The sequence below is a fragment of the Sus scrofa genome, chromosome 10, assembly GCF_000003025.6.
Source record: "Sus scrofa isolate TJ Tabasco breed Duroc chromosome 10, Sscrofa11.1, whole genome shotgun sequence".
Classification (NCBI taxonomy): domain Eukaryota; kingdom Metazoa; phylum Chordata; class Mammalia; order Artiodactyla; family Suidae; genus Sus; species Sus scrofa.
The window spans coordinates 6,002,921-6,016,497 of NC_010452.4; the positions used below are offsets into that span (position 1 = coordinate 6,002,921).

Genomic DNA, 13,577 nt, shown 5'->3' on the forward strand with positions numbered 1-13,577 from the left:
AGTTAGTTGAGAGAAGATGTAGGGAAGGGTGTTTAGGCTGAAGGAAACCCCAAAAAGTCCTAGGGACACAGAAAGCATGGGAGAAGTTCAAGTACCCTAGCATGACTGGTACATTACATTGCATGTGGGAAGCACCAAACGACTCCACAGATGGGCAGAAGCTAAAACTTGAGGAACTTATTCTGATTTACTAAGATGTGGATTTTTTTTATTCCAGAAAGAAAATGGGATTTTTATAGAGGTGGCTAATGTGAGATACACCTATTTTGGCAAAAGGGGAAACATAATTGGGATGGATGGAGATAAAAGAAAGAGGAAAAAAGGCTAGAGACTGGTTAGGAGGATCTAGAGAAGTTACAGGGGTTGGAACTAAGGCAACACCAGAAGAGACGGAAGGGAAGAACTAAATTTTAAAAATCCTTAAAATTTAAAATTTCTACCATGTGGTATCACTTAGTCACAGAATCCAAAACACGGCACAGACGATCCCACCTACAAAACAGAAACAGATCACGGCTAAGGAGAGCGATGTGTGGGTGCCAACAGGGAGAGGGGAGGGAATGGGATGGAGAGGGAATTGGGGTTGGTGGACACAAACTGCTACATCTGGAGTGAGTGGGCGGTGGGGCCCTGCTGTACAGCACAGGGGACTGTGTGTGACTGGGTCCCTTTGCTGTACCACAGCAACTGAAGATACCTTATAAATCAAGGGCACTTTAATAAAAAACCTTTATGAATAATTGCATCCTATAGCCTAAGGAAAGGGGAGCATTGAGAATGTCAGTTTGGGGGCTCAGGTGGTGAGACAGATGGTGGTCTTGAGAGAGAGAAGAGAGGGGGACGAGTGAGTGGGAAGAGAGATTTCAAATGCTGAAATACTCAGGTGGAAGTGTTTGTAAAACACCTAAATATAAACATCGGATAGACCCACAGAGACATGGGCCTTCGGTCTCTAAGTGTAGGCTTCATGAACGCTCTAGAACTTGGGAGTTTTCAGCCTTCGGTAGGAACTCCAGCCAGCCCTGGGAGTTCCAAGGGGGGCTGTGGGGTTACAAGCACAAGGCTGGTGGAAAAGGCACACCCACAGGTGAAAGAAGGGCAGAGGAAGAGGAATCTGGAATGACACTGAGACAGGTGGGTCTTCGTTTCCTCTTGCTTTGTCCTATGATCAGTGCTAGGGAAACGCAGGCCTACCATTTCGCATGACTGAGCTCTCAAGCGAATCGGAGCTGCTGGTACGCTGGCAATCCCGAAGAGGGAGCAATAACCCAGCTCCAGCTCTTTCCACTGCTTGACTGTGGGTCCACCACCGTTTTCCAGGAGGTTAACATCGTGAGACCTAGGTCTGTCTTATCCACAAGGCTCCAATGTGTTTTAACATCTTTTTAAAAGGCTATGAAATAACAGAGTCGCTCCAGCTTACACATCCAATCCGTGTATTTAAATTCTTTTTTTAAAGACATTACATGAAAGACATGAGGAGAGCTCAGGGTGGCTTGAATAAACACTTCTTTTTAATTCTCTCTATATCCACGTAGGACACTCAAATGTTAGACCTTGAAACTATGCCTCACTCAACTGGGTCTTTGAAAATTAATTATATTTGGGTTATTAATTTAAAATGATATAATATGTTTATTTCCACTTTAGCAAAACAACAGAACTTAATGGTACCGCTGATTCGTTCCCTTACCGCATCCCAGTTAAGCACTCCGACCACACCTATTTCTCATACAAGTTATTCACAACTGGCACTTATACAGCCAGAAAATGGCTTCTAAATCCATGCTTGTTCTGCAGAAGAAAAGCCCATTTAGTTTATTGTTCCTTTGCACAGTTATTCGTGTTAAAGGAACAGGGCATAAAGTCAAAAAAAGAAACCAAGTAAAACATTTCTCACCTCATACTCCCCAGCACTGTTGAAAGCTATCATTTTTCAGTCACGAAATCTGAACTCTTTCAAGCAACTTTAAAAAAATTTTTTTTTAAGTGAGACTTTAGATGCAGAATTTCTGGGAATTTAAATACATGGATTGGATGCATAGACTGGAGAGACCCTGTTACTTTATCAGGCTTGAGTTTCAGCCAAAACGGGTTGATAGATCCTTTAGAAATTATCCGTTATCATCAAAGTATCCATTTGATAGTTTACCTTTCCAAAAAATCCACTGCTGGTTTCTTCCTTTCAAAGGAACCCCAAGCTTTTTGACATGAAACATTCTTTATATAGAAAACATCATTAGTGGATTCCTGGTGAGGAGCCATATGCCCCATATGTGGAGTTTTCCATTTTATTCCCCATTTACTGGTAGGAAGTTCAGGTCTAATATTCTGAGGTACAACAACCCCTTTCATTAGAAGAGTAATGGACAAGTGGTCTGATGATAATTAACATTATACGTCTGTTCAGAAACTTATTTATGCCTCTGTTTCCCTCCATGGAAAACAGGCAGATAATAAAGATGAACACAAGAATGCATGGATTACTAGCCCAGCCTTCTGAGTATGTTTTTCTCCTTAAAGTAAATGATACTACCTATCCCAGCACCCAACCCCCTGCTAACCATTATTACAGGTGGGTCTGTATGCTTCCCAGAATCTTTCCTGTGCATTTATTTATTTATCTATAGAAATGAATATCATTTACTATATGTAAAGATGCCACATATTAATACAGTTCTATACCTTCTATTTTATAGGTACAGATCATTTCACTCCTTTGAACTGGTGCACAGAATGCCATAACATGAATGTACCTGAATTTATGTAGCAATTTTCCCACTCACGGACATTTAGATTGCTTCCAATATTTTGCCATTTGTTTTTTATCTTTAACATTTGAACAAAATTTTTGGCTGTGCCTGTGGCAGGCAGAACTTCCTGGGCCGGGGATTGAACCTGCACCACAGCAGCAACCAGAGCCACAGCTGTGATAATGCCAAGTCCTTCACTGCTAGGTCCCTGGAGAACTCCAATATTCTACCATTTAAACAAAAAAATATTCCAATAAACATCGCGGTACAGGCCTCCTCGTGCAGCGGTGGAACTGTTATTTTCCTGGCACAAATACTGAGAGTGGAAAACCTGTGTCTCAGGGCATGACCCTGTTAAATTTAGTGGCTAGTTCCAGTTTGCCTTCTCAGGTGATGGTGCCATGCTCTCTTCCCTCCAGCTGTGTTGACTGTGGATTTCCTCCTCATGTTCATTTGCCAAAATCTTTGTTTTTCGTGGTCCATCTCAGAAGGCACCTGCTGCATAACATCTTTCAACCCGTATCTACAATGGGCTGTAATCTCTCCCTCTTTAGATTGACCTGAGTATTCTGTTCATTTATTTTTTTGTTTGTTTTTATTTTATTTTTTTATTGTTATTTCCCCAATACAATTTTTTTTCTTCCTACTGTGCAGCACGGTGACCCAGTTACACACACGTATCCATTCTTTTTTCCTCCCATTATCAGGCTCTGTCATAAGGAACTAGACATAGTTCTCAGTGACATTTATTCTTTTTTAACATCGTCTTTCACAGTCTCTCTCTTCATATTGATTTGTGTACTTGTTCTGTCATTTCTGTTTGATTGTCAGTTCTTGACGGCAATGAATTTTTGTTTTTTTCTTTTTAGGGCCATGTCTGCAGCACCAGGAAGTTCCCAGGTTAGGGGTGGAATTGAAGCTGCCATGCATGCTTATGCTGCAGCCACAGCAACACCGGATCCGAGCCACATCTGCAGCCTATGGTGCAGCTTGTGACAATGTCGCATCCTTAACCTACTGAGTGAGGTTGGGGATCAAACCCTATCCTCATGGACACTGTATCTGGTTCTTACCCCACCGAGCCACAATGGCACCTTTGAAGGGAATACTTTTAATCAGCTTCAGCAGCTGCTCCTGGAATATTTAACTTTTCATTTTTGTCCTTTTAGGGCCACACCCGTGGCATATGGAGGTTCCCAGGCTAGGGGTCAAATCGGAGCTACAGCTGCCAGCCTACACCATAGCCACAGCAATGCCACCTCTGAGCCATGTCTGTGAACTACACCATGACTCATGGCAATGCCAGATCCTTGACCCACTGAGCAAGGCCAGGGGTCGAACCCACAACCTCATGGTTCCCAGTTGGATTAGTTTCTGCTGCACCACAATGGGAATTCCTAGAATATTTAACTTTTGATTTTTGGAGGAATTTCATATCCAAGTAGGTGATACTTTTTTCCATGGAAAACCACTTCTAAAAGGTTTAAGGAATTAAAAGCAAACTGCCTTGGGAGGCTTATAGTTTAACTAAAACTGAAAAATGGGAACCTAAAATATTATTTTGTTTTGTACCTCCAGGCTTTATTTCTTTTTCGTTATTTGTTATTAAAGAGTTTATAGACTCCACATCAAAATACTATATGAAACTTCTTCTCCCAAATCATGGGCATTTTTTAATTACCTTGAGGGGCTGCCTGCAGGGTCTGACCTAGAAAAGGCTCGCTTGACGTGCATCCAGCAGGTGTACAAGCTGTAAGGGTGAAGCTGTAGTTGGTGTACGGCTGCAGACCTAGAAAGAGCAAACAAGAAATAAAGAGCATCCTGAGAGGATTATTTATTATCAGTTAAACACCAGAAGTAACATGCAGAGTTGTAGATAGGAGATCCAAAAATTTTAAGAGCAGGGAACACTGAGGGAGATACAACTTCACGAGCATCTCCGTGTTAATAGACACTTCCTCTCTCGCTGATAAAACAATACATTCTCAGCCTCAGAAGAGATCTTGGAATTCACGTCATCCATCCTTCGATTTATCCTTCCCTGGACTCCCCTGTTTAAGGTGTCACGGAAGATACTCTGCCCCTGTGTCCATAGGACTCCATCACCTGAATAGCACATTTCATCTTTAGAGAGCTCTAGAGTTCTCCCTCTGTGGTTTGAAAGTCGTTCCTTACACTGTGGTGAACTCTTTCTACCACTCCTACCCCTAAGGACTTAGAGAACAAATCTAATTTCTTTTCCACATGACAGTTCTTCAAATATTTGTAGACAGTTTTCAAATTCCCCCTGAGTCTTCTCTTCTCCAGACTAACTGTCCCCATTTCTGAAAGTGCTTCTTATATGAATAGAGGCAGAAAAAAAAAAAAGATTAGATTCAACATTTTTTAGGCCCAAACCATATTCAGCTCATCTGAACACCAACTAACCCCTCCTTTAAAAAACACTCTGCATTTCTTCACCATATGTGCCCGTATTGTGACAGCTCACACTCGTTTCTGCAGTTTTTTGGGGGTATGTTCTTTTGTCTTTACACATAGATTAAACATACTTTGATAAGGGGATAGTGTTTATTACTTCTTTTGTATTCAGAATATGATGCAGCACAGTAATTGCTCAATAAGTTCTCGGGGGGGGGGGGAGAGTGGCAGCCCATTTACAGGAGAAGTTGGGTGGTGGTAGATTTTACCGCTCTGTTGGCAATGACCTTGGAGGAGTTACTTAGCTCCACTCGGCCTTGATCTACGGGTCTGTAAAAGAGGGAATCACTGCATCGAGCTTCCAAGGCTGTTGAGAAGATGGGATGGGTTACTTAGAGCAGTACTTTCTTCTAGCAAGAGCCACCTTAAGACTCAGCAGCATTCAACAAGGAGTATATCAAGGCTAACGCCTTTTGCCTTGAGTCTTGGGAAAACTCAAACAATGTCAAAGCTTTAAAAACATTTTCTTAAAAAAAGAATAGGACTTAATCTCTACGCCAAATAATTGCACTAAGTTATGACATGGATCCAACACTTCCTACGCTTATTTTTCATGAATTTTCACCTGTGTGTTCACATTTCTGTTCTTTTGGTGAAGCGACTCTTCATCCAGAGACATTTGTGTGTTGCTCTGTCACTGTAGGCAGATCTGTGCAAATGCTACATTTTAAAAGATAAAAGTAGCACTTTTTATCCCCTGAAATTACTTCTTCTTTCATCACCTTCAACAGTATCTGACATTTTATTATATGTCTGATTATTGTTTGTCTCTCCCTCCATGATGTTAGCTCTTCAAAGGCAAGGACAGTGTTTTGCCGACAACTGTCCTTTGAATAGTGACCAGGTCCAAAGTAGGTGCTCGTTAAGTGCATGAAAAAATTAACTGGTTCATTCAGAATCCGAGCAGAAGTCTGGGTTCTCGGCTAAAGCCATCGTGTTCTGCAGCCGGAGCTGCTCCAGGATTCAGATTCAAAGGCCTTCGTGTTCCCTTATCAATTTAATGATAAGATGCGGATACTTATTTGATTATAATCTTCCATTTGGTTGCTATGGAGGATTTACATAATGTTGATATTTACCTGATTTACAGACGAGGGGTATGATGAAAGAGCTAAGCCATATCCAAGCCTTATATGTTTGATAAAACCTTATGGGAAAATGCTGAAGATTATAAAATATAGAGCTCAAGAGAAATGGAAGGAAATATCCAAGAGAGAAGGTCAAAGACAGCTGTGGCTGATTCAGCCTGAAGATATCCCCTCCTTTTCTGCCACTTCTGAAAAAGGGGGTCTTGACCCTTATAACACCGTTTTATCTGAATGTCTTAGAATGTAAGCCCTTTGAGAGTAAGAATCATATCTTTGAGTTTTTCTTTAAAATCATTTTTCTCCCATAGTGCCGATTTGATGTGTCCAATGTTTGTGAAATATTGTTTAAGGAAGACCAAAAGCACAGAAGTGCTTAGGCAAGGCTATGATGGCAAGGTGATGATGGCAAGGCTATGATGGCAGTAAGGATGGCAAGGCTATGATGGCAGTAAGGATGGCAGGCGATGATGGCAAGGCGATGATGGCAAGGCGATGATGGCAAGGCTATGATAGCAGTAAGAATGGCAAGGCTATGATGGCAAGGCGATGATGGCAAGGCGATGATGGCAAGGCTATGATAGCAGTAAGAATGGCAAGGCTATGATGGCAAGGCGATGATGGCAAGGCTATGATGGCAGGACTATGATGGCAAGGCTATGATGGCAGTAAGGATGGCAAGGCTATGATGGCAAGGCTAAGATGGCAGTAAAGATGGCAAGGCTATGATGGCAAGGCGATGATGGCAAGGTGATGATGGCAGTAAGGATGGCAAGGCTGTGACGCTGTGATGTCCGTGTATCCATCACAAGTGTGATCTGACCAAACAGATTCTTCTCATAATCTTCTCCCCCGCCCATGTGTCTATCTGAGTAGGAGATTCTTCTTTAGTTGCATGTTATTATTAAAATAATAACAGAAATTAATTTATGAACAATAAACATTTTCTAATTTTTTCCTGAAGGTCAGACTTAAGTGTATCTACTAAAACTGAAGCAATACTTGATTTTTCTCTGAAATATTCTAATAAAAGAAAGGTTCAACTCTCTTCCTCTATTTTATGTTGGCTGGCCTGGTTTTAGACTTTTTCTTAATGAGTTGAATTTTTTTCCATTATAGTTGGTTTACAGTGTTCTGTCAGTTTTCTAGCGTACAGCAAGGTGACCCAGTCACACATACATATATACAATTCTTTTTCTCACATTATCCTCCATCGCACTCCATCATAAGTGACTGGATAGAGTTCCCAGTGCCATGGCTTCAGACTTTTGAAGGACATTTTAGGATGGGTCTTAGAAAAAGAAGGGACAATGTCATCATAGAGGTGAATTAAGATTGATAAGCAGATTGAGGATATTTGGGAGTTCCCATCGTGGCGCAGCGGAAACGAAATCTGACGAGGATCCATGAGGTTTCGGGTTCGATCCCTGGCCTCACTCAGTGGGTTAAGGATCTGGCGTTGCTGTAGCTGTGGTGTAGGCCGGCAGCTACAGCTCCGATTGGACCCCTAGCCTGGTAAACTCCAAATGCTTCAGGTGTGGCCCTCAAAAGACCAAAAAAAAAAGAAGCTTGAGGATATTTGCAGTGAGGGTAGTAGCTAAAGAGAATGGTCCATAGACGTAGAGTCTTTTCTTTACAAGAGTTTTTGGAGGCGGCGTCTTGGTTTCCACATCTGTAAAGTGTGGGCGATAGGAGTGCAGAAGGCCTAATTGGACCACGGGCTGATGTGAGGGAGGGAAATAGATGAATCCATAATGTTCTATATTCTATGTCTCAGGTCTTGTCTTTGTCCAATTGTGAGAGGGCTGGTAACCAAGAGGCTTGGTTCAAACAGTCTGTAAGGAAAGCACGGGCTGCCACGAGGCATAGACGATTTACATGAACTGGATGACTTTCATGTCTGTGACTCTGTAAAACTCCATAAAATCAACACATTTCAAGTAGAATTTGCTGTCATTTTAAGGAAGCCCCTGTTGGTAGTCCTTAAAATGAGACATGTATGAAATATTAGCAACAGGCAATGCAAAGGGCACACGAATTGAAAACTACTCATGAATGGATCAGGATGAGAAGAGGGAAATAAAGAGACGTCTCCAAGGAACCGTTCAGACTGTAACTTAATCCTAAAGTTGAAGAGTAGAAGGAGCAAAGAAAACATCATTCAAGGGCTCAGCACGGAATTAAAAGAGTAAGAAATAGAAGCTGGAGCGCAGAGAAAGGCAAATGCATGGAGAAAAGCCAAGTATTTAACATTTCAGTGTAGTGGAGATTACTGTGGCTACAAATTACCTGAATTTCCCTACAGGGAATCCTGTTCTCTTTTAAAGGAAAGAAGCATATACTATAACCAAACTCATTACAATTACACTTGCAGGTAACACTCCTTTCAAGAGTAAATATGTGTTAAAAAGAGATCGCCAAAAAGTCTGCCTGTGGATCATGAAAACATGATTTGGAAAACAAAGCCCATAACTGTGTAAGTTACCTTGAATGTACTCTAGAAGAACAGCTTGTTTTTAATTTTTTAATCTCCAGATAGTCAGAAAAAAAGCATTTTGTCCATTATAATTTCTGATAGCACGTGCCACTTCAAGACATTCATCCAGTTATTCTAGAGTATCACCTGTTCTTTTTCTTTTTCTCTTTTTTTGTCTTCTGTCTTTTTAGGGCCATACCTGCAGCATATGGAGGTCCCCAGGTTAGGAGTCTAATCAGAGCTGTTGCTCCCGGCCTACATCAGAGCCACAGCAACACTAGATCTGAGCCGTGTCTTCGACCTACCACAGCTCATGGCAACACCGAATCCTTAACCAATGAGTGAGGCCAGGGATCGAACCCACGACCTCATGGTTCCTAGTCGGATTCGTTTCTGCTGCGCCACGATGGGAACTCCTCACCTGTTCTTTTCTTAAAAATTACCCAATAGTCCTAAAGAATAGGTAAGTTCACAACTTCCTCGGTCAACTTGATTAATGATTAAAGTGCTGAGAGGACTGAATTACAAGTTTTTGTTAGGTGGTTACCAAGTAGTGTACACCCTGTGGGAAGGTTACCTGTCCCGGCACCAGTCCACCCAAACTGGATGTTTGCCCTGGCCCACCTGAACCAGGGCATCGAGTCTTGTTTCTGGAAAAGACCCTCCCACCTGCCTGGGATCTCACTAAGTCTCCGCATCTCCCTCCCCCGCAGCCTAGAGCATCTCTACTCGTGGACATTCCTAGGAACTTCTGGCATCCACGGGCAGGCAACCTTGGCTGTGATGAACAGAGCTACGCCAGGGTTCTACTTGAGACTAATCTATGTGAAAATGTGGATGATCAAAACAGATACACCAAGACAACATGGACTCACTTTAGAGACATCTAAGGTGCATTTAAATTTGTGTCACAAAATTTAATTGAGAAATATTTTAGGAGCTCCTTCTCTTTTTTCCTTTTTTGGCCATGCTCACAGCATGAAGAAGTTCCAGGGCCAGGGATTAAACCTGCAACACAGCACTGATTTGAGTCACAGCAGTGACATTGTCACGTCCACAACCCACTGAGCTACCAGGGAACTCCTTGTGTCTCTTTTCCTTGATAGTACCATCCAGTAGAGCCTCAGCAGCTCTCCATCCCAATTAGTCAAGCCAGTTTCTTGCCTCTTTGAGAACAGTCATGGGTGCTGACCATTTCTTATGTCAATGCTTTGAAGTGAGAATTCATTTGATACCCCATGTGAACTGGACATCAGACCATCCAAACACAAGGCTCTTGCATTTGAAAATGCCAGTGAAATAGCTTCAAGACTTTCAGTTCTGACTACTAGCGACAAGCTTATTTGCATTCTTAATTCTGCATTTTATGTGAAATTCTAGACCATGGATTAGGCTCCTCCCCCTCATGTCAGAGTGATCAGATTCATCCCAAGAAGCACTCCTGAGAAAGTTACATCTTTGGCCAACTCTCCAAACATATTCATATTAAGATCATTATTAGACTGTCCAAGAAAAGACATTTTTGATCTTTGAGATACTACTTTAGTAAATGTTTTTCTTCCCTGGAGTTTGGTGTTATACTAGACCAAAGTGTCTTTCCTGTACCTTTGCAAGCATAACTTTCTCCTCTAGAACAAAACATGGCATCAGGCAGCAGCGAAGTCTGATGTTGTTCAGATTCTCCACAAAAGGGCATATCCCAGAAAGGAAAGGAGTTGGCTAGAATTTTGGGGACTAAACAGAAGTAGTGACTATCCCGGAAGAGTACCTTGGAATATCTGGTATTCCGGGGAAATTTTTTTTTTTCTTTAAATACAGGTGTCTAGGCAACGGTTGCATGTAGTTCTTTGGCTCTAATATTATGTCTGTAAGAATGGTAAAAGGAAGGAAGAAATCATGGTTGATATTATGCTATTTGGGGGCACAAGCATTCAGGCTCAAAAATTTCCTTGCAATTTGAAAAATGAAAATAAAATGAATTCTCACCTATTTCCACAGATCTGAGGCTTGGTGGTCAGTGGTCACGTGGCAAGTGGGGGAAATGCAGCCCAGAGCATCACACACCACAACAGAGGCTCCCACAGCAGTTCAAAGGACATGATTGGCCATCCTAGTTTTCCTCTGATCTACTCCCATTAAAGAATTATACTGCTGATAAATCCAGATTGCCAGAGACCAGGCTTCACGGGCTTCATGGGCTTCACAGGCCTGCAAGCTATGTAGTCACTCAAGTGCTCATGCTTAGAAGGTCCTGTGTTTCAATCAGTTTTGATCGTCTTAAAATTCGGAATGATTTTGAACACAGGGCCCTGCAAATGATATAGGCCATGCTGCCTGAGTCTTAGATGTGTTTGATGGTGATTTTTATATCCAACCAATAGGGAATCTAGTCTGTTAGATACTAGTTTCCTTGTTAACATTTATTCATTCCACAAAGATTTTCAAACACTTGATATATGGTAGGTACTTCATAGATCACAGTCTAGGTGACACAACAGCAAACAGGAAGCTGTTGCCTCGGTCCTTAAAAAGTTTTAACTCCTCACTGAAGAACAGAGACCAGAAAAAGGATACTGAATAAAGAATGAGAGATACCACGAGAGCAAAGCCCATGGTAAAGTTATTTAAATGTAAAATCCTCAAATAAAAATGTCACATTTTGCGATGTTGATGGTCAAATTACGTTCTCTTTTTTTTTCAAAAGTGTATGATACCTCTTTCAGGACATTAGTCATACATTTTCTGCTACAACCAGCCTTGTTAGGATTTGTGCCATTTAGTACAGGAGGTTTTCATGAGCTTCTATCAGGATGAAAAAGGAAGGCAAATTCTTCTCTCCTTGTTAATTTAATGCTGACAATTCTTCCCCTTTCAGTGAAATGAAAGGGTGAGCAACTTTTCATGAATTATTTTGAAAACATTTCCCCCAGCACTAAGAGACCCCGAAGCCCTTATCATGTCTGTTGCTAAAGAGGACATGATTAATTCATTTTGTTCTCAGTGGCCCTAATTATTTAGTTAATCCTTCCCCCTCTCTCCTCTATCCCAACACCCACATCAGCGGGCACACGGAGGAGGCAAAAGTAACCCAAAGTGAAACAATGCTGAAACTGACATCCCAATTGTTCTGTGCAGGAGGGTGGATGTCTCCTAATAAATGATAGGAAAAGGTCTGTTATTGACAAGCTGCCACGCGCTGTTTGCATTAGCGAATATGAGAAGATGATGGCTGTTAGCCCTTCATCCCTACGGTATTGAGCTCAGTGAGATAACAGAAAACGCTTCAGTTTACTTAAAGCATTGATAACACCTCTAAATAATTAACTGAGGACTTCCTGTCTTCAATTACTTAATGCTTTTTTTTTTTTTAACATCTTGAGAGGATTATAAGCAATTTATGGATTTCACATGATGAGTGCATTTGCCACTATTCCCACAAAGCATTTATGGGATCATGTTTCTAAAGCTTTGAGGTAATTAAAAATAAGCCTGGAGACAAGGGGGCTGAGGCTAGGTGCCCGCTCTGCTCTCCCTTCTGTCGGGGCTAAGGACCGAGATGCTGGGGCTCCGGGATGACCTGGGCTGCTGCTTCATTACTGCCCAGCTGTGACTTAGGGTTTTGGCAAATGACAGGAAAATCAAAACCTTTATCTCCAGGGGTTCAGGCAGCTCTTTGATCAACCATTCGAGATGGCATGGGAAATGAATTTGATCATTTTAGTTCATTCCATGGACTCAATAAGACAGTCATTTACATCGCCAAATATTCCGGACTGAATTTGGTCAGTCAGCTAACCGTGGAACTGAATTTTTCCCTGGCAGATCAAATGCATGAACATCACACAGATTTCGGCTTTCAGATGATCAAATGCCAGGCACCATTCCCGTCCCCTAGGAACTGCGGACAGGAGACTCTGTACTTGGGAAGGTTTTGTTGAATGAAGGTTCAGTTCCTCATCTAACAAAGAAATCCCTCGGTAGCGCTGTATTGCCCCAGTGAAGTGCTCTCTAAATCTGTTGAAAATAGTACAGAGGAATGGACCAAATGAATTCTAACAGATTTTTTTTTCCATTTTATAATCTTATAAGAAGTAAAATTCGGTGGCGAAACTGAAATATTTATCCTAGTAAAGGGGGAATTCTGGCACTACGTTATCGGTGTGAAATCCCCTTTGACATGAGACATCCGTTAAAACATGACAATACAAGGAAAAGCTGGCGGAGTGGAGGTGTTTAAGGAAAAATCTTGGCAAGTATGTTATAATGAAGGAGGCTACCCATTCTGTTGGTTTGAACATCACTGTTGAATTTAGTCTGATGGCACATAAAAATGCTGGTTTCTAAAAAAATGCAAACTAGTACAGCTGGCAATAGTTCAAAGCCTGTGCTGTGACAGAATCTGAAGGAAGAGAATTCTTTTTTCTTTCTTTCTTTTTTTTTTTTTTTTTTTTGTCTTTTCTAGGGCTGCTCTTGTAGCATATGGAGATTCCCAGGCTAGAGGTCTAATTAGAGCCATAGCCACCAGCCTACACCACAGCCACAGCAAGTCGGGATCCAAGCCACCTCTGCAACCTACACCACAGCTCACGGCAACGCCGGATTGTTAACCCACTGAGCAAGGGCAGGGATCAAACCTGCAACCTCATGGTTCCTAGTCAGAGTCGTTAACCACTGAGCCAGGATGGGAACTCCAAGAATTCTTTATCCTTGTATCCCGGTGTACTGTGAAACTTATTGCTACCACGTCTTAATGTGCCTTAACTTGGCTTTCAAATGTCTATAATT

General features: G+C 41.8%; 1 protein-coding gene across 1 annotated transcript in view; it reads right to left on the reverse strand.

The window, feature by feature from the left end:
* Window positions 1–13,577, reverse strand: part of USH2A (usherin) — an 837,143-nt gene that overhangs the window by 177,330 nt on the left and 646,236 nt on the right. The window contains 1 exon segment of the mRNA XM_021064292.1: window positions 4,435–4,542. Coding sequence (XP_020919951.1) covers window positions 4,435–4,542 — 108 coding nt within the window.